Source organism: Diorhabda sublineata, chromosome 4 (assembly GCF_026230105.1).
Source record: "Diorhabda sublineata isolate icDioSubl1.1 chromosome 4, icDioSubl1.1, whole genome shotgun sequence".
In the NCBI taxonomy this organism is placed as follows: Eukaryota; Metazoa; Arthropoda; class Insecta; order Coleoptera; family Chrysomelidae; genus Diorhabda; species Diorhabda sublineata.
In genome coordinates, this window is record NC_079477.1 from 35,011,617 (window position 1) to 35,036,299 (window position 24,683).

Here is a 24,683-nt window from a genome sequence, read left to right on the forward strand (position 1 = left end):
AAGTTTATGAACGGTTATGCGCAAGAAATCTAATTTAATGTATCAATATATCAAGCTCTAGTTCTAGCTCTAGCTCGAGCTCTATGTCCGCGGTAGAACTCACCTGACACTTCACAAATGTTCATGTCAATTTGGTGACAAGTCAAATGATACTAGAATTTTGCATTATTTATTATTTTAATTAATGACGACACTGATACATTAAACATAATATATATTTATTCATATGTTAAGAAATATACACCAATTCTCAATATTTTGTATTGAAGTAAAATCTAGAATAAAGGAAATGACTTGGAAGTAAATCTGCATAATCTGTGGACGTATGTAACGTACAAAAAATTTAACGGAGCGTAAACGATGGCAATAAACAGAATAGTTGAAGACTGTTGAAAGAATGCAGGTAATGTCTGAGCTACGAAGATATAGTGAAAAAAAAAACAGGCAAAGAAGCAAATAGAGAACCACATTACATAATATAAGCCATTCCAGTATTCGAAATTATATTTCAATTCACTATATAATTAATAAAATACAGAATCAATCTATTATATTAATATGTATTTCAATAGGTACCAAAAATCCTGATTTTTGATATGATACAATTCCATTCCAAATTACAAAATTAGTCGACGATATATTGGATTATCGGATCCTCTTTGATTACTCAAAAGTTGAGATAGAGTATAAAAGTCATTCTTATTTGGTCCATTTATATATCTTAGTTCTCTTGTTGGGTCGAGGCTCTTTCGTTTTGATATCTGAAACAAAAACCAATAAATTTTTCAAAATTTATTTATAGTTTATTTGCCAACAATTGCGGAGGCTGTAAATCATATTTTGACTGTTATAATCTTTCAATCATGCGGCAAGCAGTCATGGGAATTATATTTTTCGGTACTCGAAAATTATTTTATTTTACACAAAAATTACAATAATTTATTATGTTATGGAACAAATACAATTTATATTACGAAGGAACTAACTATATTCATTCTCGAATGAACAATATTCATTCTTAAAGTTATTTATAATAAAATAAATGCTGACAAATATTTATGAAATTTAATCTTATGTATTAAAAAAATTGATGATTTCCATTCCGAGTCCGTTCAGGCGTTCTACTCATCCGATTTGCTTCATTTTTTTTTTCAATGAAAGGTATTGATGCACAGATCAACCACCAACCATCGGATTTCATCGAATTTTCACCATTCTCAAGTTATTTCCCCCTGCACATTACTTATGGGAGTTTTTCACATACACACGTTCTATCCTCAATATGTCAGGTTCTATTCAAGATAGAGACTTCGTTTTGGTTTAAGAACACTCGTTGAAACACCTTCTTTCTTTTGAGTTTTCGAACACTTAAATCGGTTGAGTTGGAGAGGAGCTAGACGCGGACATTCAATGTGGAGTTATGGATTTTTGTAGGTTTTTGGCATACACACGTTCTATCCTCAATATCTCAGGTTCTATTCAAGATAGAGACTTCGTTTTGGTTTAAGAACACTCGTTGAAACACCTTCTTTCTTTTGAGTTTTCGAACACTTAAATCGGTTGAGTTGGAGAGGAGCTAGACGCGGACATTCAATGTGGAGTTATGGATTTTTGTAGGTTTTTGGCATACACACGTTCTATCCTCAATATCTCAGGTTCTATTCCAGATAGAGACTTCGTTTTGGTTTAAGAACACTCGTTGAAACACCTTCTTTCTTTTGAGTTTTCGAACACTTAAATCGGTTGAGTTGGAGAGGAGCTAGACGCGGACATTCAATGTGGAGTTATGGATTTTTGTAGGTTTTTGGCATACACACGTTCTATCCTCAATATCTCAGGTTCTATTCCAGATAGAGACTTCGTTTTGGTTTAAGAACACTCGTTGAAACACCTTCTTTCTTTTGAGTTTTCGAACACTTAAATCGGTTGAGTTGGAGAGGAGCTAGACGCGGACATTCAATGTGGAGTTATGGATTTTTGTAGGTTTTTGGCATACACACGTTCTATCCTCAATATCTCAGGTTCTATTCAAGATAGAGACTTCGTTTTGGTTTAAGAACACTCGTTGAAACACCTTCTTTCTTTTGAGTTTTCGAACACTTAAATCGGTTGAGTTGGAGAGGAGCTAGACGCGGACATTCAATGTGGAGTTATGGATTTTTGTAGGTTTTTGGCATACACACGTTCTATCCTCAATATCTCAGGTTCTATTCCAGATAGAGACTTCGTTTTGCTTTAAGAACACTCGTTGAAACACCTTCTTTCTTTTGAGTTTTCGAACACTTAAATCGGTTGAGTTGGAGAGGAGCTAGACGCGGACATTCAATGTGGAGTTATGGATTTTTGTAGGTTTTTGGCATACACACGTTCTATCCTCAATATCTCAGGTTCTATTCAAGATAGAGACTTCGTTTTGGTTTAAGAACACTCGTTGAAACACCTTCTTTCTTTTGAGTTTTCGAACACTTAAATCGGTTGAGTTGGAGAGGAGCTAGACGCGGACATTCAATGTGGAGTTATGGATTTTTGTAGGTTTTTGGCATACACACGTTCTATCCTCAATATCTCAGGTTCTATTCCAGATAGAGACTTCGTTTTGCTTTAAGAACACTCGTTGAAACACCTTCTTTCTTTTGAGTTTTCGAACACTTAAATCGGTTGAGTTGGAGAGGAGCTAGACGCGGACATTCAATGTGGAGTTATGGATTTTTGTAGGTTTTTGGCATACACACGTTCTATCCTCAATATCTCAGGTTCTATTCAAGATAGAGACTTCGTTTTGGTTTAAGAACACTCGTTGAAACACCTTCTTTCTTTTGAGTTTTCGAACACTTAAATCGGTTGAGTTGGAGAGGAGCTAGACGCGGACATTCAATGTGGAGTTATGGATTTTTGTAGGTTTTTGGCATACACACGTTCTATCCTCAATATCTCAGGTTCTATTCCAGATAGAGACTTCGTTTTGCTTTAAGAACACTCGTTGAAACACCTTCTTTCTTTTGAGTTTTCGAACACTTAAATCGGTTGAGTTGGAGAGGAGCTAGACGCGGACATTCAATGTGGAGTTATGGATTTTTGTAGGTTTTTGGCATACACACGTTCTATCCTCAATATCTCAGGTTCTATTCCAGATAGAGACTTCGTTTTGGTTTAAGAACACTCGTTGAAACACCTTCTTTCTTTTGAGTTTTCGAACACTTAAATCGGTTGAGTTGGAGAGGAGCTAGACGCGGACATTCAATGTGGAGTTATGGATTTTTGTAGGTGTTTTTGGCAATTTTTCTACATTCAAAGATCTATATCTCAGGTTCTATTCTATTATAATGATTTCTGATGAAATTTTGCGTTTTATTTTAGAGAATCTTCTGGAATTTTCTTCATGTAACTTGGGAAAATTTTTTCAACTTGTAATTTTCCCTTATTATACCAAGCTTTTGAATGATTTTGCATCCATTTTCAAGGCTGTGATCGATACCAGAAGAAACTGGTTTCTAAAATAACGATTTTGTAAGCTATTGGAAACTTTCTTGTATATTAAGATTATAAACCGAAACAAATATGGCGAATTTTCACAGATACCCAAATAATTCAAATTTTCCCGTGAACTAAATAATCTTTGTAGCAATTCTGAAATCTAGTTTTGAGGTTTTGAAATGAAAAATGTTTTCCTTTTGAGAAATTTCATGAAAACTAATCTTACTAGTTCCTGTTGATTTGTTGTTAACTCATTTTCAATATTAGAAGTGGAAGTTTGATTAAAAATGATTTTCCCCTCTTTTTTTTCATAAAATGTTGAAGATTCCAATTGAAAGAATAATAGAAACGTCCATTCAATCCAGACAAGAAGGTTGAAAAATTACTGTATGACGAAAACAAATAAAAAATTCAATTCTTATCATAAAATCAATTTTTTTGAAGACACATAAACAAAATTTGGTCCTCAAGATATTTAAACTTCAATACGTGTCACAAAAACGATCAGTGATGATAAGTTTGGCTGATACATAGGACAGACATCTCAATATTTGGAAAATAGACTAAGAAGTCATCAATACGATAAAAAAAAATAGAACTGCTTTAACGAACCATGAAATATCAAAAAAAAACATAAATAAAGATTCAAAAATTATTGAAACGGAATCTATTAAACGAAAAAGAGAATTTTTAGAAATGAAAAAGACTGAAATAAACTGAAACGTCAATTTTAATTTTCTAAATGTTTAAAAATTAGTTTTGAATAAATTTATACATAAAAACGCTTCTAAATGTTTAAAAATTAGTTTTTGTTATTAATTTTTGAAACATAGAAATTGAAGTTTCATTTTCAATAATTTACTTATTCGTAGAACCACTCAAAATCCATCCAAACATTATAATATTTGCAAAAGAATAGGGCACACGTTAGATAGCAAAAATTTGGTGATTATTGGTGAAAATCCAAATTCAATTTCGATTGAATTCGAGACGGACTCAACTTTCAAGCGATTTTCACAATTATATCCTTACCATGAACCGTTTGCTCCTTCCATCTACTCCAAATCCTCGCCATCTATCTTTGACTTCCACATCTTCCGGACTACTCTCGTATAAATACTTAGGGTCCGAATCTTTGTCAAACGAAGAAGTGTGAGAATAAACGACGGGAGTATTCAACCAGTTTTCATCATCTTGTTCTTGTAACTGATCCGTGTCTACTGTTGGCTCAAATCTAGTCCAAGGATAACGATAATTATCACTTTGAGGAATTTGATGTTGACGACTATTTTCATAAAGAGACAGTAGCGTTAAGACTTCTTCTGGTGAAAGTTCAACATCTCGTTTTAGCCGCGACTGGAACCTGCACAAAATATGTGTTAGAGAAATGAAACAGATTACTATTAAAAAGTAACGCCTAAAGGCCCTTTCACACCAAACGAATCCGAATCAAGTTGAATCTGATTGACCGAGATTCGGCTTCGAGGGCTCCGTTTAAAGGAACTCTTTTCCCGCCTTCAGACCGGACGAATCTGGTTCAATCAGGTTTGATTCGAGGTCGCACTTGATTCAGCTGGCGAAGAATTATTCAGGTTGATTCAGCTGGTGTGAAAGAGTGGAGATGACGAATCAGATTCAGCTTGATTCGGAGTGATCCAGATTGAGTCAGAGCAGGCCACAGGTTTTTCCAGCAATGTCAAATTTCTTCCAGCATTCCATAACATTCGTATCAGGATTACATTCCATATTATCCAATATGATTCTGATGTAATAGAGCTTAAAGGTCTGTATAATTCCTTGGTCCATAGGTTGAAGCGAAGCCGTCGTGTTGGGAGGTAAAAATGACACTTTTATATTTAGATTCATAGTTTCAAGTTAGCGAGGATCACCTGGTGCATTGTCCAAAAGTAGAAGTGCTTTAAAGTCTAAATGCTTTCTTATTAGCGCGCCAAAACAATGACGGGTTGTCCTTGTTTTGATTTTTTAAAGCCCGAGGATTAAACGATCTGTGAAGTATCAGTGGTTTAATGACACAATCTCCAGATGCATTCGAACATAGCAGCTGCGTAACTCTATCCTTTGCTGCCTTAAATCCAGACTTTTCGCTTTTAGAAACGAATGTTTTGTTTGGGCATTCTCTTCCAAAACACGCAGTTTCGTCTGCATTAAATCCTTGCTCAGGTTTGTTCCTCCATCAGCTACTACAAATTCATCTGGATATCTTTTACCATAGAACGGACCAGCAACATTTAAAGTATGTCGTCGGCAATATCATTTAACAACTTTAGGCAAAGTTTTGACGCCGTGTCACATACTATTTAGTTTTCTAGCTGAAATGCTGCGAAAATTATTTAATTTTTGTTCCATAGTCTAGATTCTTCTGTTATAAAATATTACAAAACAAAGTTGGACGACAAATTTGTTTCGTTACTTAGTCCTGACCCGGCTTACAACGCTGGAATATCGATCCAGCGCAACGAGACGTGAAAGTATTAAAATGAGGTAGACGGTCTGTTTTTCCAGTTGTCACCTAGTCAACCAAACAATAATGGCAGGTTGAAACACGTGCTGTTTGTAAAACGTTGCCGTTAAAAGTTTTATTTCAACACCCACGTATTTGTCGGAGGTTGCTTATCTAAATTAAAAGCGGCCAATGAGAAATAAAAAATTCGTACAACACGGTAGGTTCATGGTTTTTATGTAGATGGAATTTCGGTCACTGTACAAACACACCGACTAACTGAAGATCGGAACCAATTCTCCATTTGAAACAAGTAAATAGCCCGTGAGAAACAAAGCGTTTTTGTAAATTAGTACCTTTATTATTCTGAATATATAAAAGAAGTCCTTTCTGTATTGTTAAGGCTCGAAAAATTCAAAACACTCGCTGAAACACCTTCTTTCTTTCGAGTTTTTGAACATTTAAATCGGTTGAGTTGGAGAGGAGCTAGGCGCGGACATTTAATGTGGAGTTATGGATTTTTGTAGGTTTTTAGCATACACACGTTCTATCCTCAATATCTCAGGTTTTATTCAAGATAGAGACTTCGTTTTGGTTTAAGAACACTCGCTGAAACATCCTCTTTCTTTTGAGTTTTTGAACACTTAAATCGGTAGAGTTGGAGAGGAGCTAGGCGCGGACATTTAATGTGGAGTTATGGATTTTTGTAGGTTTTTAGCATACACACGTTCTATCCTCAATATCTCAGGTTCTATTCTAGATAGAGACTTCGTTTTGGTTTAAGAACACTCGCTGAAACATCCTCTTTCTTTTGAGTTTTTGAACACTTAAATCGGTTGAGTTGGAGAGGAGCTAGGCGCGGACATTTAATGTGGAGTTATGGATTTTTGTAGGTTTTTAGCATACACACGTTCTATCCTCAATATCTCAGGTTTTATTCAAGATAAAGACATCGTTTTGGTTTAAGAACACTCGCTGAAACATCCTCTTTCTTTTGAGTTTTTGAACACTTAAATCGGTAGAGTTGGAGAGGAGCTAGGCGCGGACATTTAATGTGGAGTTATGGATTTTTGTAGGTTTTTGGCATACACACGTTCTATCCTCAATATCTCAGGTTTTATTCAAGATAGAGACTTCGTTTTGGTTTAAGAACACTCGCTGAAACATCCTCTTTCTTTTGAGTTTTTGAACACTTAAATCGGTAGAGTTGGAGAGGAGCTAGGCGCGGACATTTAATGTGGAGTTATGGATTTTTGTAGGTTTTTAGCATACACACGTTCTATCCTCAATATCTCAGGTTTTATTCAAGATAGAGACTTCGTTTTGGTTTAAGAACACTCGCTGAAACATCCTCTTTCTTTTGAGTTTTTGAACACTTAAATCGGTAGAGTTGGAGAGGAGCTAGGCGCGGACATTTAATGTGGAGTTATGGATTTTTGTAGGTTTTTAGCATACACACGTTCTATCCTCAATATCTCAGGTTTTATTCAAGATAGAGACTTCGTTTTGGTTTAAGAACACTCGCTGAAACATCCTCTTTCTTTTGAGTTTTTGAACACTTAAATCGGTAGAGTTGGAGAGGAGCTAGGCGCGGACATTTAATGTGGAGTTATGGATTTTTGTAGGTTTTTGGCATACACACGTTCTATCCTCAATATCTCAGGTTTTATTCAAGATAGAGACTTCGTTTTGGTTTAAGAACACTCGCTGAAACATCCTCTTTCTTTTGAGTTTTTGAACACTTAAATCGGTAGAGTTGGAGAGGAGCTAGGCGCGGACATTTAATGTGGAGTTATGGATTTTTGTAGGTTTTTAGCATACACACGTTCTATCCTCAATATCTCAGGTTCTATTCTAGATAGAGACTTCGTTTTGGTTTAAGAACACTCGCTGAAACATCCTCTTTCTTTTGAGTTTTTGAACACTTAAATCGGTAGAGTTGGAGAGGAGCTAGGCGCGGACATTTAATGTGGAGTTATGGATTTTTGTAGGTTTTTAGCATACACACGTTCTATCCTCAATATCTCAGGTTCTATTCTAGATAGAGACTTCGTTTTGGTTTAAGAACACTCGCTGAAACATCCTCTTTCTTTTGAGTTTTTGAACACTTAAATCGGTAGAGTTGGAGAGGAGCTAGGCGCGGACATTTAATGTGGAGTTATGGATTTTTGTAGGTTTTTGGCATACACACGTTCTATCCTCAATATCTCAGGTTTTATTCAAGATAGAGACTTCGTTTTGGTTTAAGAACACTCGCTGAAACATCTTCTTTCTTTTGAGTTTTTGAACACTTAAATCGGTAGAGTTGGAGAGGAGCTAGGCGCGGACATTTAATGTGGAGTTATGGTTTTTTGTAGGTTTTTAGCATACACACGTTCTATCCTCAATATCTCAGGTTTTATTCAAGATAGAGACTTCGTTTTGGTTTAAGAACACTCGCTGAAACATCCTCTTTCTTTTGAGTTTTTGAACACTTAAATCGGTAGAGTTGGAGAGGAGCTAGGCGCGGACATTTAATGTGGAGTTATGGATTTTTGTAGGTTTTTAGCATACACACGTTCTATCCTCAATATCTCAGGTTTTATTCAAGATAGAGACTTCGTTTTGGTTTAAGAACACTCGCTGAAACATCCTCTTTCTTTTGAGTTTTTGAACACTTAAATCGGTAGAGTTGGAGAGGAGCTAGGCGCGGACATTTAATGTGGAGTTATGGATTTTTGTAGGTTTTTGGCATACACACGTTCTATCCTCAATATCTCAGGTTTTATTCAAGATAGAGACTTCGTTTTGGTTTAAGAACACTCGCTGAAACATCCTCTTTCTTTTGAGTTTTTGAACACTTAAATCGGTAGAGTTGGAGAGGAGCTAGGCGCGGACATTTAATGTGGAGTTATGGATTTTTGTAGGTTTTTAGCATACACACGTTCTATCCTCAATATCTCAGGTTCTATTCTAGATAGAGACTTCGTTTTGGTTTAAGAACACTCGCTGAAACATCCTCTTTCTTTTGAGTTTTTGAACACTTAAATCGGTAGAGTTGGAGAGGAGCTAGGCGCGGACATTTAATGTGGAGTTATGGATTTTTGTAGGTTTTTGGCATACACACGTTCTATCCTCAATATCTCAGGTTTTATTCAAGATAGAGACTTCGTTTTGGTTTAAGAACACTCGCTGAAACATCCTCTTTCTTTTGAGTTTTTGAACACTTAAATCGGTAGAGTTGGAGAGGAGCTAGGCGCGGACATTTAATGTGGAGTTATGGATTTTTGTAGGTTTTTGGCATACACACGTTCTATCCTCAATATCTCAGGTTTTATTCAAGATAGAGACTTCGTTTTGGTTTAAGAACACTCGCTGAAACATCCTCTTTCTTTTGAGTTTTTGAACACTTAAATCGGTAGAGTTGGAGAGGAGCTAGGCGCGGACATTTAATGTGGAGTTATGGATTTTTGTAGGTTTTTAGCATACACACGTTCTATCCTCAATATCTCAGGTTCTATTCTAGATAGAGACTTCGTTTTGGTTTAAGAACACTCGCTGAAACATCCTCTTTCTTTTGAGTTTTTGAACACTTAAATCGGTAGAGTTGGAGAGGAGCTAGGCGCGGACATTTAATGTGGAGTTATGGATTTTTGTAGGTTTTTAGCATACACACGTTCTATCCTCAATATCTCAGGTTCTATTCTAGATAGAGACTTCGTTTTGGTTTAAGAACACTCGCTGAAACATCCTCTTTCTTTTGAGTTTTTGAACACTTAAATCGGTTGAGTTGGAGAGGAGCTAGGCGCGGACATTTAATGTGGAGTTATGGATTTTTGTAGGTTTTTAGCATACACACGTTCTATCCTCAATATCTCAGGTTCTATTCAAGCTAGAGACTTCGTTTTGGTTTAAGAACACTCGCTGAAACATCCTCTTTCTTTTGAGTTTTTGAACATTTAAATCGGTAGAGTTGGAGAGGAGCTAGGCGCGGACATTTAATGTGGAGTTATGGATTTTTGTAGGTTTTTAGCATACACACGTTCTATCCTCAATATCTCAGGTTCTATTCTAGATAGAGACTTCGTTTTGGTTTAAGAACACTCGCTGAAACATCCTCTTTCTTTTGAGTTTTTGAACACTTAAATCGGTAGAGTTGGAGAGGAGCTAGGCGCGGACATTTAATGTGGAGTTATGGATTTTTGTAGGTTTTTAGCATACACACGTTCTATCCTCAATATCTCAGGTTCTATTCTAGATAGAGACTTCGTTTTGGTTTAAGAACACTCGCTGAAACATCCTCTTTCTTTTGAGTTTTTGAACACTTAAATCGGTTGAGTTGGAGAGGAGCTAGGCGCGGACATTTAATGTGGAGTTATGGATTTTTGTAGGTTTTTAGCATACACACGTTCTATCCTCAATATCTCAGGTTCTATTCAAGCTAGAGACTTCGTTTTGGTTTAAGAACACTCGCTGAAACATCCTCTTTCTTTTGAGTTTTTGAACATTTAAATCGGTAGAGTTGGAGAGGAGCTAGGCGCGGACATTTAATGTGGAGTTATGGATTTTTGTAGGTATTTTAGCATACACACGTTCTATCCTCAATATCTCAGGTTCTATTCTAGATAGAGACTTCGTTTTGGTTTAAGAACACTCGCTGAAACATCCTCTTTCTTTTGAGTTTTTGAACACTTAAATCGGTTGAGTTGGAGAGGAGCTAGTCGCGGACATTCATTGTGGAGTTATGGATTTTTGTAGGTTTTTGACATACACACGTTCTATCCTCAATATCTCAGGTTCTATTCAAGCTAGAGACTTCGTTTTGGTTTAAGAACACTCGCTGAAACATCCTCTTTCTTTTGAGTTTTTGAACACTTAAATCGGTTGAGTTGGAGAGGAGCTAGGCGCGGACATTTAATGTGGAGTTATGGATTTTTGTAGGTTTTTAGCATACACACGTTCTATCCTCAATATCTCAGGTTCTATTCAAGCTAGAGACTTCGTTTTGGTTTAAGAACACTCGCTGAAACATCCTCTTTCTTTTGAGTTTTTGAACATTTAAATCGGTAGAGTTGGAGAGGAGCTAGGCGCGGACATTTAATGTGGAGTTATGGATTTTTGTAGGTATTTTAGCATACACACGTTCTATCCTCAATATCTCAGGTTCTATTCTAGATAGAGACTTCGTTTTGGTTTAAGAACACTCGCTGAAACATCCTCTTTCTTTTGAGTTTTTGAACACTTAAATCGGTTGAGTTGGAGAGGAGCTAGTCGCGGACATTCAATGTGGAGTTATGGATTTTTGTAGGTTTTTGACATACACACGTTCTATCCTCAATATCTCAGGTTCTATTCAAGATAGAGACTTCGTTTTGGTTTAAGAACACTCGCTGAAACATCCTCTTTCTTTTGAGTTTTTGAACACTTAAATCGGTTGAGTTGGAGAGGAGCTAGGCGCGGACATTTAATGTGGAGTTATGGATTTTTGTAGGTTTTTAGCATACACACGTTCTATCCTCAATATCTCAGGTTCTATTCAAGCTAGAGACTTCGTTTTGGTTTAAGAACACTCGCTGAAACATCCTCTTTCTTTTGAGTTTTTGAACACTTAAATCGGTTGAGTTGGAGAGGAGCTAGGCGCGGACATTTAATGTGGAGTTATGGATTTTTGTAGGTTTTTAGCATACACACGTTCTATCCTCAATATCTCAGGTTTTATTCAAGATAGAGACTTCGTTTTGGTTTAAGAACACTCGCTGAAACATCCTCTTTCTTTTGAGTTTTTGAACACTTAAATCGGTAGAGTTGGAGAGGAGCTAGGCGCGGACATTTAATGTGGAGTTATGGATTTTTGTAGGTTTTTGGCATACACACGTTCTATCCTCAATATCTCAGGTTTTATTCAAGATAGAGACTTCGTTTTGGTTTAAGAACACTCGCTGAAACATCCTCTTTCTTTTGAGTTTTTGAACACTTAAATCGGTAGAGTTGGAGAGGAGCTAGGCGCGGACATTTAATGTGGAGTTATGGATTTTTGTAGGTTTTTAGCATACACACGTTCTATCCTCAATATCTCAGGTTCTATTCTAGATAGAGACTTCGTTTTGGTTTAAGAACACTCGCTGAAACATCCTCTTTCTTTTGAGTTTTTGAACACTTAAATCGGTAGAGTTGGAGAGGAGCTAGGCGCGGACATTTAATGTGGAGTTATGGATTTTTGTAGGTTTTTGGCATACACACGTTCTATCCTCAATATCTCAGGTTTTATTCAAGATAGAGACTTCGTTTTGGTTTAAGAACACTCGCTGAAACATCCTCTTTCTTTTGAGTTTTTGAACACTTAAATCGGTAGAGTTGGAGAGGAGCTAGGCGCGGACATTTAATGTGGAGTTATGGATTTTTGTAGGTTTTTGGCATACACACGTTCTATCCTCAATATCTCAGGTTTTATTCAAGATAGAGACTTCGTTTTGGTTTAAGAACACTCGCTGAAACATCCTCTTTCTTTTGAGTTTTTGAACACTTAAATCGGTAGAGTTGGAGAGGAGCTAGGCGCGGACATTTAATGTGGAGTTATGGATTTTTGTAGGTTTTTAGCATACACACGTTCTATCCTCAATATCTCAGGTTCTATTCTAGATAGAGACTTCGTTTTGGTTTAAGAACACTCGCTGAAACATCCTCTTTCTTTTGAGTTTTTGAACACTTAAATCGGTAGAGTTGGAGAGGAGCTAGGCGCGGACATTTAATGTGGAGTTATGGATTTTTGTAGGTTTTTAGCATACACACGTTCTATCCTCAATATCTCAGGTTCTATTCTAGATAGAGACTTCGTTTTGGTTTAAGAACACTCGCTGAAACATCCTCTTTCTTTTGAGTTTTTGAACACTTAAATCGGTTGAGTTGGAGAGGAGCTAGGCGCGGACATTTAATGTGGAGTTATGGATTTTTGTAGGTTTTTAGCATACACACGTTCTATCCTCAATATCTCAGGTTCTATTCAAGCTAGAGACTTCGTTTTGGTTTAAGAACACTCGCTGAAACATCCTCTTTCTTTTGAGTTTTTGAACATTTAAATCGGTAGAGTTGGAGAGGAGCTAGGCGCGGACATTTAATGTGGAGTTATGGATTTTTGTAGGTTTTTAGCATACACACGTTCTATCCTCAATATCTCAGGTTCTATTCTAGATAGAGACTTCGTTTTGGTTTAAGAACACTCGCTGAAACATCCTCTTTCTTTTGAGTTTTTGAACACTTAAATCGGTAGAGTTGGAGAGGAGCTAGGCGCGGACATTTAATGTGGAGTTATGGATTTTTGTAGGTTTTTAGCATACACACGTTCTATCCTCAATATCTCAGGTTCTATTCTAGATAGAGACTTCGTTTTGGTTTAAGAACACTCGCTGAAACATCCTCTTTCTTTTGAGTTTTTGAACACTTAAATCGGTTGAGTTGGAGAGGAGCTAGGCGCGGACATTTAATGTGGAGTTATGGATTTTTGTAGGTTTTTAGCATACACACGTTCTATCCTCAATATCTCAGGTTCTATTCAAGCTAGAGACTTCGTTTTGGTTTAAGAACACTCGCTGAAACATCCTCTTTCTTTTGAGTTTTTGAACATTTAAATCGGTAGAGTTGGAGAGGAGCTAGGCGCGGACATTTAATGTGGAGTTATGGATTTTTGTAGGTATTTTAGCATACACACGTTCTATCCTCAATATCTCAGGTTCTATTCTAGATAGAGACTTCGTTTTGGTTTAAGAACACTCGCTGAAACATCCTCTTTCTTTTGAGTTTTTGAACACTTAAATCGGTTGAGTTGGAGAGGAGCTAGTCGCGGACATTCATTGTGGAGTTATGGATTTTTGTAGGTTTTTGACATACACACGTTCTATCCTCAATATCTCAGGTTCTATTCAAGCTAGAGACTTCGTTTTGGTTTAAGAACACTCGCTGAAACATCCTCTTTCTTTTGAGTTTTTGAACACTTAAATCGGTTGAGTTGGAGAGGAGCTAGGCGCGGACATTTAATGTGGAGTTATGGATTTTTGTAGGTTTTTAGCATACACACGTTCTATCCTCAATATCTCAGGTTCTATTCAAGCTAGAGACTTCGTTTTGGTTTAAGAACACTCGCTGAAACATCCTCTTTCTTTTGAGTTTTTGAACATTTAAATCGGTAGAGTTGGAGAGGAGCTAGGCGCGGACATTTAATGTGGAGTTATGGATTTTTGTAGGTATTTTAGCATACACACGTTCTATCCTCAATATCTCAGGTTCTATTCTAGATAGAGACTTCGTTTTGGTTTAAGAACACTCGCTGAAACATCCTCTTTCTTTTGAGTTTTTGAACACTTAAATCGGTTGAGTTGGAGAGGAGCTAGTCGCGGACATTCAATGTGGAGTTATGGATTTTTGTAGGTTTTTGACATACACACGTTCTATCCTCAATATCTCAGGTTCTATTCAAGATAGAGACTTCGTTTTGGTTTAAGAACACTCGCTGAAACATCCTCTTTCTTTTGAGTTTTTGAACACTTAAATCGGTTGAGTTGGAGAGGAGCTAGGCGCGGACATTTAATGTGGAGTTATGGATTTTTGTAGGTTTTTAGCATACACACGTTCTATCCTCAATATCTCAGGTTCTATTCAAGCTAGAGACTTCGTTTTGGTTTAAGAACACTCGCTGAAACATCCTCTTTCTTTTGAGTTTTTGAACACTTAAATCGGTTGAGTTGGAGAGGAGCTAGGCGCGGACATTTAATGTGGAGTTATGGATTTTTGTAGGTTTTTAGCATACACACGTTCTATCCTCAATATCTCAGGTTCTATTCAAGCTAGAGACTTCGTTTTGGTTTAAGAACACTCGCTGAAACATCCTCTTTCTTTTGAGTTTTTGAACATTTAAATCGGTAGAGTTGGAGAGGAGCTAGGCGCGGACATTTAATGTGGAGTTATGGATTTTTGTAGGTTTTTAGCATACACACGTTCTATCCTCAATATCTCAGGTTCTATTCTAGATAGAGACTTCGTTTTGGTTTAAGAACACTCGCTGAAACATCCTCTTTCTTTTGAGTTTTTGAACACTTAAATCGGTAGAGTTGGAGAGGAGCTAGGCGCGGACATTTAATGTGGAGTTATGGATTTTTGTAGGTTTTTAGCATACACACGTTCTATCCTCAATATCTCAGGTTCTATTCTAGATAGAGACTTCGTTTTGGTTTAAGAACACTCGCTGAAACATCCTCTTTCTTTTGAGTTTTTGAACACTTAAATCGGTTGAGTTGGAGAGGAGCTAGGCGCGGACATTTAATGTGGAGTTATGAATTTTTGTAGGTTTTTAGCATACACACGTTCTATCCTCAATATCTCAGGTTCTATTCAAGCTAGAGACTTCGTTTTGGTTTAAGAACACTCGCTGAAACATCCTCTTTCTTTTGAGTTTTTGAACATTTAAATCGGTAGAGTTGGAGAGGAGCTAGGCGCGGACATTTAATGTGGAGTTATGGATTTTTGTAGGTATTTTAGCATACACACGTTCTATCCTCAATATCTCAGGTTCTATTCTAGATAGAGACTTCGTTTTGGTTTAAGAACACTCGCTGAAACATCCTCTTTCTTTTGAGTTTTTGAACACTTAAATCGGTTGAGTTGGAGAGGAGCTAGTCGCGGACATTCATTGTGGAGTTATGGATTTTTGTAGGTTTTTGACATACACACGTTCTATCCTCAATATCTCAGGTTCTATTCAAGCTAGAGACTTCGTTTTGGTTTAAGAACACTCGCTGAAACATCCTCTTTCTTTTGAGTTTTTGAACACTTAAATCGGTTGAGTTGGAGAGGAGCTAGGCGCGGACATTTAATGTGGAGTTATGGATTTTTGTAGGTTTTTAGCATACACACGTTCTATCCTCAATATCTCAGGTTCTATTCAAGCTAGAGACTTCGTTTTGGTTTAAGAACACTCGCTGAAACATCCTCTTTCTTTTGAGTTTTTGAACATTTAAATCGGTAGAGTTGGAGAGGAGCTAGGCGCGGACATTTAATGTGGAGTTATGGATTTTTGTAGGTATTTTAGCATACACACGTTCTATCCTCAATATCTCAGGTTCTATTCTAGATAGAGACTTCGTTTTGGTTTAAGAACACTCGCTGAAACATCCTCTTTCTTTTGAGTTTTTGAACACTTAAATCGGTTGAGTTGGAGAGGAGCTAGTCGCGGACATTCAATGTGGAGTTATGGATTTTTGTAGGTTTTTGACATACACACGTTCTATCCTCAATATCTCAGGTTCTATTCAAGATAGAGACTTCGTTTTGGTTTAAGAACACTCGCTGAAACATCCTCTTTCTTTTGAGTTTTTGAACACTTAAATCGGTTGAGTTGGAGAGGAGCTAGGCGCGGACATTTAATGTGGAGTTATGGATTTTTGTAGGTTTTTAGCATACACACGTTCTATCCTCAATATCTCAGGTTCTATTCAAGCTAGAGACTTCGTTTTGGTTTAAGAACACTCGCTGAAACATCCTCTTTCTTTTGAGTTTTTGAACACTTAAATCGGTTGAGTTGGAGAGGAGCTAGGCGCGGACATTTAATGTGGAGTTATGGATTTTTGTAGGTTTTTGGCATACACACGTTCTATCCTCAATATCTCAGGTTCTATTCCAGATAGAGACTTCGTTTTGCTTTAAGAACACTCGTTGAAACATCCTCTTTCTTTTGAGTTTTTGAACATTTAAATCGGTAGAGTTGGAGAGGAGCTAGGCGCGGACATTCAATGTGAAATTATGGATTTTTGTAGGTGTTTTTGGCAATTTTTCTACATTCAAAGATCTATATCTCAGGTTCTAATATAGCTACAGAGTTCTTTTTGGTTTAAGAACAAAAAACCCTTTCTCCTCGAAGGGTTGTGCAGCCTTACGTTATCCCCCTCCTTAAAATCGACGCCTGTGGCTTCCGTGTCGTATCATTTTTTCATTCTGTCACTGGCAACTTGAAGATGAATTCGAAGCCAATTCGTATGTGTCATCCGTTCTTCTCCAGGTCGAAAGCCAAATTCTTGGATACATTTCACGTCCAAACAGGATTTTCACAGGTGTTTCACCGGTGGACTCGTTAATAGTCGATCGAGAAGCCATTGCAAATAGGGACAGATGCTGATCCCAATCTCTCTGGTGGTTGGAAACTACTATAGACATATATCTGCCAATGGTCCTGTTCATTCTTTCAACTATTACATCTGATTGTAGATTTCCTGGAACACATGGCTCTCGAAGTTCTTTCCTTCATCATCGCTGTGAACTTCATGGGCACAAAATATTGGCTGATAAATTCTCTCATAATACTTCCGCAACAGTTGTGGCCTCTTGATTCGGGATCCAGCACACTCCCACTCATTTTGTAAAGTAGTTCATCACGACTAGGATGTATTTACCAACACTATCTGTCGTTGGAAATGGTCCAGCGATATCTGAAGCAATCCAGTGCTTCCCATGCCTTTCTCTTGAACATACATACATACATTACACCAGTCCTTCAAATAGTAGGAACTATTCATCCAATAAAACCTTTCACGGACTCGCTGAAGGGGTTTCTTCACTCCCAAATGGCCTCCCGATGGACTGTCGAGTCATATCTTCAGTACTTCGACTAGTCTAGTTCTTTGCGCGACTTTTTGTCTATTCTTTTCGGAACTATCGTCATTCTGGAGGTCCTCTTTCAGGACAAAAGATTACCACTGAGCCAAATATGCTTTTAGTGCAGGTAGGCCGAATTTCTTTCTACCATTGCTGAATCATTTTTTGGCGAGGAACATTCTCATGATTTTCTTTGATCCTAGTGGGTGATCATCCTCCGGGCACAGACTGCTAGGTATGGCCGTCTGGACGAAAGCTTTTGATCCTGGTTCGGTGCTGTTCCCTTGTAGGCGACTTGTTCCTGTTTTTCCTCTGACTGGACTGTGGAATTTCGAAGTTTTCTCGGTTTCTTGTTGACCATATATTTCAACAAGTTGACGATCTGGTCCAATTTAGCCTCGTCACTTTCTTTTTGTACGAGTTAATCGAATGAATGAATGAACGCCTCGATTTTCCTGAATTTCTTTCTTTTCTAAAGCCGCCTTTGGTCGTGGAAGCCAGCTAATACTATCGGTTTCTTACATATTTTTCATTTTCTCACTTATTGATAAATAGTTGCTCTGAGCTCTACCAATTTGACAACATCTCCGAGACTATCAAGTTTCCAGTTGAGTGTCCATACGCGAAAATGTCTCCGATTTTTAGTATTCAAGTAGATTATGATAATTATTTGGCGAAAATACTATTCAACAACTAATTTTTAAAATATATCTGCCGAATTCATACTCGTATTTGGACTCACCTGTATTGATTCAAATCTCCAGAATCTCCGTAAACTCCAGATTTCAAAACAGCATTTTCTAATACCTCGTCCAGATCATCGTTATTCCTCGCATATTGATAACCTTTTTCAAACTCTCTGATTTTCTTTTCCGTTTCATCAGGTGAACCATCAGGATATCGGAATAAACTTGTTACATTGGGCAGATAGTTTTTATTAATAAGAAGGTCTGTTCGGTCCTGGTCCCACTGAAGATCTGATGGAAGCTTGCTTTCTAGACTTACACCTGCAAGTCAAATAACTACTAAGAGGATTTGTTTGTTTGAACTGTAGTGTGAATACTAATTCACCAAGACACCAAGACATAGTTCTTCACCTACAAGAATATCAGCAATAACTTGATTTGCAGAAACAGAAGTATTTTTTGACTTGACTTCAATAACTCAGAGACATCGATATAAATCGTCTATAGGGATGAATCTGGGTTTTACCCAGACGTATACGGTCGTCGAGCAATGGAGGAAAGTCGAGTGATGAGCGGCATGTACATCACGCTATTGGAGGTATGGTTTGGGTTACCGCTGCTTAGAGTTCAAGGTTACCTTTGGTCTCTATGCCTACAAAGTACTTAGTACTATTTCTGGGAGACAACGGATATCAATTTTTATATTTCCTGTAATAGAACATTAGTATAAGTGTCAAACTTACCTCTTTTAATTGCTGAAGGTTTGTATAAAGGTCCATCTGCTTCATTACTTTCGATATCGACTAACTCATTTGGATGAGATCTTTTAACTATAACAAAAATTCACTATTTTAATTAGTTAAATTCATACTTTGTTATTGTATAATATATTTCCATTTTGTATACTTTTTTTTTCTATGTAGGACCTTGAATTATTATCACACGAAGGAATGCCTGATGTATCGACATCTAAGACATTTGTTGGTCTTCTAATTCAAGAGTATTCATCGATGTGAATAGAGTGCAACTATGAAATTTGATTTTATACTTGATAAAAATGCTACTGAAGAAAGTCTTTTCCGTTAACAAGACCTCGCATAGATAACGTACTGACAAACCTCAATAAGAATGCCCAACAACTGTCCACATTGCCGTGAATTCGATATCTTGTTCTCATTGACCGTTGAGTGTTTATTGATCTGTTTGGAGAATTTCAAGATGTGAGAATGAAAAAGGTTGTTCCGAAATTTGTTCTTCGAATTGACAATCATAGAATCCTCCAGGAATTTCTGATAGAAGTTTGCGGTTTGCCGAATAAATTGTGGAGCAACTCGATACACATAAATTGCATTCTTATAAATTCACAATCCTCCAGGAATTTCTTATAGAAGTTTGCGGTTTGCCGAATAAATTGTGAAGCAACTCGATACACATAAATTGCATTCTTATAAATTCACAATCCTCCAGGAATTTCTTATAGAAGTTTGCGGTTTGCCGAATAAATTGTGGAGCAACTCGATACACATAAATTGCATTCTTATAAATTCACAATCCTCCAGGAATTTCTTATAGAAGTTTGCGGTTTGCCGAATAAATTGTGGAGCAACTCGATACACATAAATTGCATTCTTATAAATTCACAATCCTCCAGGAATTTCTTATAGAAGTTTGCGGTTTGCCGAATAAATTGTGGAGCAACTCGATACACATAAATTGCATTCTTATAAATTCACAATCCTCCAGGAATTTCTTATAGAAGTTTGCGGTTTGCCGAATAAATTGTGGAGCAACTCGATACACATAAATTGCATTCTTATAAATTCACAATCCTCCAGGAATTTCTTATAGAAGTTTGCGGTTTGCCGAATAAATTGTGAAGCAACTCGATACACATAAATTGCATTCTTATAAATTCACAATCCTCCAGGAATTTCTTATAGAAGTTTGCGGTTTGCCGAATAAATTGTGGAGCAACTCGATACACATAAATTGCATTCTTATAAATTCACAATCCTCCAGGAATTTCTTATAGAAGTTTGCGGTTTGCCGAATAAATTGTGAAGCAACTCGATACACATAAATTGCATTCTTATAAATTCACAATCCTCCAGGAATTTCTTATAGAAGTTTGCGGTTTGCCGAATAAATTGTGGAGCAACTCGATACACATAAATTGCATTCTTATAAATTCACAATCCTCCAGGAATTTCTTATAGAAGTTTGCGGTTTGCCGAATAAATTGTGGAGCAACTCGATACACATAAATTGCATTCTTATAAATTCACAATCCTCCAGGAATTTCTTATAGAAGTTTGCGGTTTGCCGAATAAATTGTGGAGCAACTCGATACACATAAATTGCATTCTTATAAATTCACAATCCTCCAGGAATTTCTTATAGAAGTTTGCGGTTTGCCGAATAAATTGTGAAGCAACTCGATACACATAAATTGCATTCTTATAAATTCACAATCCTCCAGGAATTTCTTATAGAAGTTTGCGGTTTGCCGAATAAATTGTGAAGCAACTCGATACACATAAATTGCATTCTTATAAATTCACAATCCTCCAGGAATTTCTTATAGAAGTTTGCGGTTTGCCGAATAAATTGTGGAGCAACTCGATACACATAAATTGCATTCTTATAAATTCACAATCCTCCAGGAATTTCTTATAGAAGTTTGCGGTTTGCCGAATAAATTGTGAAGCAACTCGATACACATAAATTGCATTCTTATAAATTCACAATCCTCCAGGAATTTCTTATAGAAGTTTGCGGTTTGCCGAATAAATTGTGGAGCAACTCGATACACATAAATTGCATTCTTATAAATTCACAATCCTCCAGGAATTTCTTATAGAAGTTTGCGGTTTGCCGAATAAATTGTGAAGCAACTCGATACACATAAATTGCATTCTTATAAATTCACAATCCTCCAGGAATTTCTTATAGAAGTTTGCGGTTTGCCGAATAAATTGTGGAGCAACTCGATACACATAAATTGCATTCTTATAAATTCACAATCCTCCAGGAATTTCTTATAGAAGTTTGCGGTTTGCCGAATAAATTGTGGAGCAACTCGATACACATAAATTGCATTCTTATAAATTCACAATCCTCCAGGAATTTCTTATAGAAGTTTGCGGTTTGCCGAATAAATTGTGGAGCAACTCGATACACATAAATTGCATTCTTATAAATTCACAATCCTCCAGGAATTTCTTATAGAAGTTTGCGGTTTGCCGAATAAATTGTGAAGCAACTCGATACACATAAATTGCATTCTTATAAATTCACAATCCTCCAGGAATTTCTTATAGAAGTTTGCGGTTTGCCGAATAAATTGTGAAGCAACTCGATACACATAAATTGCATTCTTATAAATTCACAATCCTCCAGGAATTTCTTATAGAAGTTTGCGGTTTGCCGAATAAATTGTGGAGCAACTCGATACACATAAATTGCATTCTTATAAATTCACAATCCTCCAGGAATTTCTTATAGAAGTTTGCGGTTTGCCGAATAAATTGTGGAGCAACTCGATACACATAAATTGCATTCTTATAAATTCACAATCCTCCAGGAATTTCTTATAGAAGTTTGCGGTTTGCCGAATAAATTGTGGAGCAACTCGATACACATAAATTGCATTCTTATAAATTCACAATCCTCCAGGAATTTCTTATAGAAGTTTGCGGTTTGCCGAATAAATTATGGAGCAACTAAATATTCATATCTGCATTTATTTTCCAACTGAGAATTAAAACTTGGCTTTTTTTTATTGGCAAACAAAAATGGTTTGAAGAGCTTTTAGTAATTAGATACTACATTCCAATTTGATATGAAATATTCGAAAAAATTGTGTATCTAAAGATTACACATAAATTACTAAAAGTTCCGTGCAGGATTTATTGCTTTTACGATGCCATTAAAATACTGCACTCAAAGAAATTTCATTCGAGCGCTATAAAAATAAATAAGGAATTATAATTATGGGAGATATAAATAAATATCATCAAATATTTCATTTGTATTTGTATTCTACGTATAATTTCTAATCACTGTCAATTACGACGAAAATGAATTTTATATTACGTTTACTGGTAATCGATTTAGTCCTACCATATGGTTTGATAATATGTTATCACAGATTACTGCAGTGAAGTTGATGTGTTGACAAACTATTTATTAATTACAAAATATATGAAAATATATAAATATTCAATGTACAAAGATATATTATCAATAGATAATATACAGAGTGTGCTATAACTTAATTCGATTGACTATTTTCCCTGTATAAAACCAACGTTCTCTTTCTGAACCAAAATTGAGATAATTCCATGTTCCATCCGATTATAGGCTCTCGTCTCCGATACAAACCCGTTTCCACTACATCCGTCGACGAGTTTCCATCTTTGCCCACCAAACTCAATTCTCTGTAGGAAAAGTTCGCAAATATACTCGAAGAACTCCTTCAATCCGACTGCATTCAAACAAAAGTCTCTCCAAAATAAGAGGAGTTCATCTCCCGCAACGTCCGCGAGTTCCTATGCGTCCAGGGTCTAGCAGAATTCCCGAAAATCCACAATCCATTCAACCACTTCAAAATCCCAAAACTATTACCTAAAATTCCCCTAATCTCCAAAAACCCCAAGCACCAACCCAAACCCAGATCCCTAGAACTCCAAAACAACCCCATACCGCCCAACAACAATCCCGTTCCTCTGCCCAGAATCCTTCATTCCAGACTCTACAATCTGCTCAATACGCAAGAGCTATTGAGGGGACAAATGAGCTTTCTCAAAACCAACCCCAACGGCACCGCCCTCCTCAAAATTCCTACCACGTTTCATCATGAAACATAGGCAAGAAAAATCCGTTACGCCATTGACGAGACCCCCATCCAAACCCAGAAAAACCACATCTCTTGTCTGCAAAAATGTAAACCAATCCTATACGGACGAAGAGTTTCTAGAGATCCTTTCGACACTCAAATTTCTCGTTCTCAAATCCTGGAGGATCATTGCCAGGACAACAAATAAACCTACCTCCATGTTTTGGATAATAACAGACTCCGAATCAGCCTACCATCCCGCCCTCACCAAGGGCATAAACTTCTACGGGCTTTCGCACTATTGCGAATTCAAACTCCATTCCCGCAGTCCCCAAATACTGCATCCGCTGTTCCTCCACCGGCAACTCCGCAGACTCCTGCAATGCCAAACCTATTTGTCCCACTTGCGGTGCATTCGGTCACAAACCAGAAAAATGCCCAAAGACAAACTTCCCTATTTGCGACAATTGAGGTGGATCTCACCCCGCCTTCTATCCCCGTTGTCCTAAAAGGATGGAAACACCTAAAGCTCCTCAGGAAACGGTCCCAGTCACCATGGAAAAACCCCAAACCCCGTACGACCTCTCCACGGACACCACACCTGGTGAACCGGTTCTCCAACCAAATGGCCGACGATATGGAATAATACAGTCGCTGCTGTACCCGCCAACCCCAAATTAGATTAGAAAAAACAAAAAAAAACCAAAAAAAACCCTTCTAGAAGCAACACATCCCAACAAAACCACAACAACCCCAGCCCTGCAGAGGAAAAAGTTCCTATATCAGGGCCGAATCAAACATACCTAGATCCTCCTTATCCTTCCAAATTTTACACAAGGGAGTGGTTCAACAAATAAAACATGTGGTCGAGACAAAGATTTGAAATTCGGAGATAATAAAACAGACTCAATTTGGTCAAGATCCGTCAAGTGCAGATCAACAGGTGTGTATGAAAATCTGATGGAAATACGAATTCGCTTTTTTTTTAAGACAACTGTGTATATATATATATATATATATATTGTGTTCCCGTACTGTTTCTTATTCGCGTGAAAAGTTACTAACCTTTATTATTCCTAAGCTCGCTGGACTTGATTTCTTCAACTAAAGAAGTCGGAATCCCACAGGAGAGAGCAACAAGGGTCGAAGCAACAATTAGCACATTGAGGCGCAGTCCCATCTCGTATCCTTGTTTCGCCTGCTGGAGATCTGAGAAACAACTGAAATCGGAAAACCCGGCCGACGATTTTCATCTGTCTGGTCCTGCTTACTACGCATCCTCCATTCCTCCAATAATAATCCCTACTTTTGGATAACGTTGAGGGTTGGAATTTCGAGAATTAATTTTGATATTCACGTAGCTCAATAGAGGTAAATTGGCGATAGCGTAATTCATGTGTTTACAATGTATAAATGTTTACAATTCTTTAAAAAAAATATTTATTTTTGTCCTATTTTTGACCTATTTTTGTCAAGGTATATTTTACATTGACTCTTACGGACAATTCAAGGGGATTACGAAGAGTTTGTTAAATCGAGGAAGTCGTTATATTGAGGTACAATGCGGTTGATCCGTTGCACAATAATGGAAATTAAAAAAATGAAGTTT

The 24,683-nt window shown here is 37.0% G+C and overlaps 1 protein-coding gene across 1 annotated transcript; it reads right to left on the reverse strand.

The window, feature by feature from the left end:
• Positions 1-152: 152 nt before the first annotated feature.
• LOC130442793 (uncharacterized) lies at positions 153-24,298 on the reverse strand. The gene is made up of 5 exons (XM_056777148.1): positions 24,140-24,298; positions 18,981-19,067; positions 18,294-18,558; positions 4,507-4,837; positions 153-761 (listed from the first exon to the last, which is right to left on the reverse strand). Exons 1-5 carry the CDS (start codon positions 24,252-24,254, stop codon positions 618-620), a joined length of 942 nt encoding a protein of 313 aa, XP_056633126.1. The 5' UTR covers positions 24,255-24,298; the 3' UTR covers positions 153-617.
• Positions 24,299-24,683: the final 385 nt, after the last annotated feature.

What these genes read in the sequence shown, in the direction of transcription:
- LOC130442793 (XM_056777148.1), bottom strand. Translation starts at nt 24,254, where the DNA reads ATGGGACTGCGCCTCAATGTGCTAATTGTTGCTTCGACCCTTGTTGCT. An exon ending in CGAGCTTAGGAATAATAAAG is followed by an intron (nt 19,068 to 24,139) that starts GTTAGTAACTTT and finishes TTTTTGTTATAG; the next exon opens with TTAAAAGATCTCATCCAAAT. An exon ending in ACCTTCAGCAATTAAAAGAG is followed by an intron (nt 18,559 to 18,980) that starts GTAAGTTTGACA and finishes TTTGACTTGCAG; the next exon opens with GTGTAAGTCTAGAAAGCAAG.